The sequence below is a fragment of the Notamacropus eugenii genome, chromosome 6 (assembly GCF_028372415.1).
Source record: "Notamacropus eugenii isolate mMacEug1 chromosome 6, mMacEug1.pri_v2, whole genome shotgun sequence".
NCBI classification, from domain to species: Eukaryota; Metazoa; Chordata; class Mammalia; order Diprotodontia; family Macropodidae; genus Notamacropus; species Notamacropus eugenii.
This window is the reverse complement of record NC_092877.1, coordinates 374,070,927-374,074,285: the sequence shown is the minus strand read 5'-3', so window position 1 is coordinate 374,074,285 and position 3,359 is coordinate 374,070,927. Positions and strand designations below refer to the sequence as shown.

Below are 3,359 nucleotides of genomic sequence, written 5' to 3'. Positions count from 1 at the left end.
TAAATAAACTTCAATGGCTCCCTATCATCCACAGGATAAAGTGTAAGATCCTCAGGCAATCCATCAGGGTCCTCTATTAACTGCCTACCTTACTTAACCAAGCTCATAGCTCCCCAGCACATACCTCTTTACTACAATCAAGCTTCTCTCCTCAGTGTGCTGACGAAGCTTGTTCAAAACTATGGTTCATTCTTGTGCTTAGTCAATCATCCTTGCTTGAAGTACTTCCCTCAGTCTTCCCTATGTGAATTCTGCTCACTTTTCAAGACCTGAACTAACCCCTTGTATAAAGTCTCCCATTATTGCACTTCTATTCATTGATTTCTTTGCCATTTTAATTCCTGTAAAGTATCTGAACTACACATCCAGCATTGCATCATACTGTATGCTGTTTACTTCTGTTTTCTTTTGTGTGCTAATTTCACTGTTAGTCATGTCAGGGCATGAACTATGTCTTTAGGGTACTTTTTTGTATTCCCCACAGCAACAAGAAAAGTAGTAAAACAAGAATACTTGTTAGATCAAAGTTTCTGAGGTAATTGCTTCAAATTTATAGCATCTACTGTAATATAAGGTGAGAATCTTAAGGTGTTAATAAGTCCATTAATAAAATAATTTACCCTGGATTCAAAGAGGTTACACAGTTTTACTTTCTTATTCACCAAGTAGACATTTGGGGAAAATATTTCTTTAACTTTTTGACTAATTTAAGAATGGCTTTGTTTTCCTTCATTAGCAATTCACTTACCTCATGTAAAATGTATGAGAAATAACATATTCAATACACATACCATAATTTAAACAGGACCGATGAATTGTTATTATAAGATTAATTTGTTAATGATTTAACGGTATTTGTGAGACAACTGCCATGATAGAACAACAAATTTTTGACGCGACTTTTATGATGTAATAAATGTTTTCTGTGTAAATCCACTTCCAAAGAAATCACTTCAGAAAACTTCAAATTCAGAACCAAACAGTGCTGGAGAAGAGCCTACCTTAAATAAGGAGTGACCATGTTGAATTCACTGAATTCACTCAAGGTTATTTTTGAGAGGTTTGGGGGGCTTGTGGGTTTATTTTGAGATTTTTATTTGGTTTTTGGGGGGGTTTGCTTAGTTTGGTTGTGTTGTTTTCTACTAGTCATTTATTTTATATTACCATCATCCATCTTATATTCTAGAGACTAGAAATGAAAACACAAAGGAAAAGAAAGACTTTGTACAAAATCACCTCTTATTCCTTAATGGTGACACATTTTTCTTTATATTTCCTATTGAATCTTACAGTGCCTTAGTTTCATGGTATTATAAATAATGTTCAACAGAATCATCTTTTCCATATTTACCTCAAACGGTGTGCTAACTTCTTGAGGTTCACTGATCACTACTTTATGATACTATCCATTCTGAAATTATTCTTCTCTTTAGGACTTGAAATTAAGATAATAACAGTACCCTATTTCAAAATTTCTATATTCATTAATTCATTGCTCAATTAGACTTTATACTTTTCTGAGTTAATGCTATCCAAAGTATTTCTCTTCCATTTTTTGGATAACTTAGTTTATGAAAAGCTTAACCATATTCAAATGAGGAAATCTCAGTGTACAAATTTCGTTCCAAATCCCCCTGAGATTTTTTTCTCCATAATTTTTCTAAGGGCACTAATTACTTCCTTGTTTCTCAGGCTATATATAAAAGGGTTTAAAAGGGGAATTACTATTGTATAAAAAACAGCAAGAGGTATGTCTATGGATCCTTCATCAACAGCCCCTGGACGAACATACATGATGAGAAGAGAACCATAGAATATCGAGATAGATACAAAATGGGATACACAGGTGGAAACAGCTTTGCCTCGTCCTTCTTTTGATTTCATCCCAAAGATAGTAAAAAGGATGGAAAGATAAGACAGTAAGACAACTCCTATAGTGAAGACTTGAATTGAGCCTGAGAAAATGAATATCATCAATTCATTAATATAAGGGTCAGTACAAGAGAGTCTGTATAAAGGAAGAACATCACAAAAAAAAAGATTGATTTGATGTGACTTACAGAAAGTTAATCTGAATAGAAAACCAACATGAATCATGGGATGTAGGTTGCCAGCCACAAGTGATCCAATGATCATCCGAATGCAGAGTTTCTTTGACATCATATTGGGATAATGAAGTGGATTACATATCGCCATATAGCCATCATATGCCATGGCTGCCAGGAGGAAACAGGCTGTAGTTTCAGCTAAGCAAAGACAATAAAATTGTACCATACATTCATGAAGGGAAATCATTCTATCCTTAGAAAAGAAGTTCATTAACATCCTAGGAGTAATAGCACATGAATTAAAAGCATTCATGAATGCCAAGTTACCAAGAAACAAATACATAGGTGAATGTAGTTGGGGTTCAATTAAAATTAATATCACCAGTCCAATGTTGCCTATTATGGTTATCAGGTAGATTATAAGGAAAAGTGTGAATAGGAGAATCTTCAGTTCTTGATGATCTGTAAATCCAGTGAGGATAAACTCAATTGTCAAAGAGACATTTTCAGCCATCTCAGTGTCCTGAAAACAGGGATTTTGGATATATATTAGAATGCACCTCCAAATATACCTACTTCTTTCTCCTAAATTCTTTCAGGAGATAGCCATCTCAATCAATGAACATTCATTAAGTGTAAGGCACTATGCTAAGTGCTGGAGATACAAAGTGGCAAAACGTTATTCATGCCCCAAGGAGTTCACAACGGGGGAGAGAATATGTAAATAAGTGTATACAAACAAGCCATATACTGGATAATTAGGAAATAATTTATAGAAAGAAAGCACTAGAATTAAATGGGGTTGCAAAACACTTCTTGTAAAAGAAGAGATTTTCATTGAGAGGTGACTCTAAGGAAATCAATAAATAGGCAGAGTTAATGAAAGAGAGAATTTCAGACATAGGGGACAGCCAGAGAAAAAGCCTGGAGTCAAGAAATGGGCTGTCTTATTCACATCCAAGACAATATTAGTCTCTGTGAGCTTTTATGGTCATAGTTTCAGAAATTTTGGGGGGTTCCAGAGAGTAAAGATAAGAATAGATTGGTCTCTATTCTTTTTGCATAGTTTAAGAAACTATCCTGTGTTCAAAAGGTTGTTTTTCAAGGATTTATGCAAGCCTAGACAATTACCAAGTACCAGTGTGATATATTTTCAAATTATGAAAAAAATTAATAGGTGATGGGTTCCTACAGAGTAGATTTTTTTAAAAAAGTAAGCCTCATTTGCCAATATTTTCTTCTAGTTAACAATGATTATAGCCAATGGTGCATCTATTCCAAAACCACATGCTCTTCAATGTGATGAGCTTG

At 34.2% G+C, this 3,359-nt stretch overlaps 1 protein-coding gene across 1 annotated transcript; it reads right to left on the bottom strand.

Annotated features, from left to right (window-relative positions):
- Positions 1-1,605: 1,605 nt before the first annotated feature.
- On the bottom strand, positions 1,606-2,562 carry LOC140511822 (olfactory receptor 5K1-like). The gene has a single exon (XM_072621041.1). The coding sequence runs from the start codon at positions 2,560-2,562 to the stop codon at positions 1,606-1,608; it is 957 nt and encodes a 318-aa protein (XP_072477142.1).
- Positions 2,563-3,359: the final 797 nt, after the last annotated feature.

What these genes read in the sequence shown, in the direction of transcription:
- LOC140511822 (XM_072621041.1), bottom strand. Translation starts at nt 2,562, where the DNA reads ATGGCTGAAAATGTCTCTTTGACAATTGAGTTTATCCTCACTGGATTT.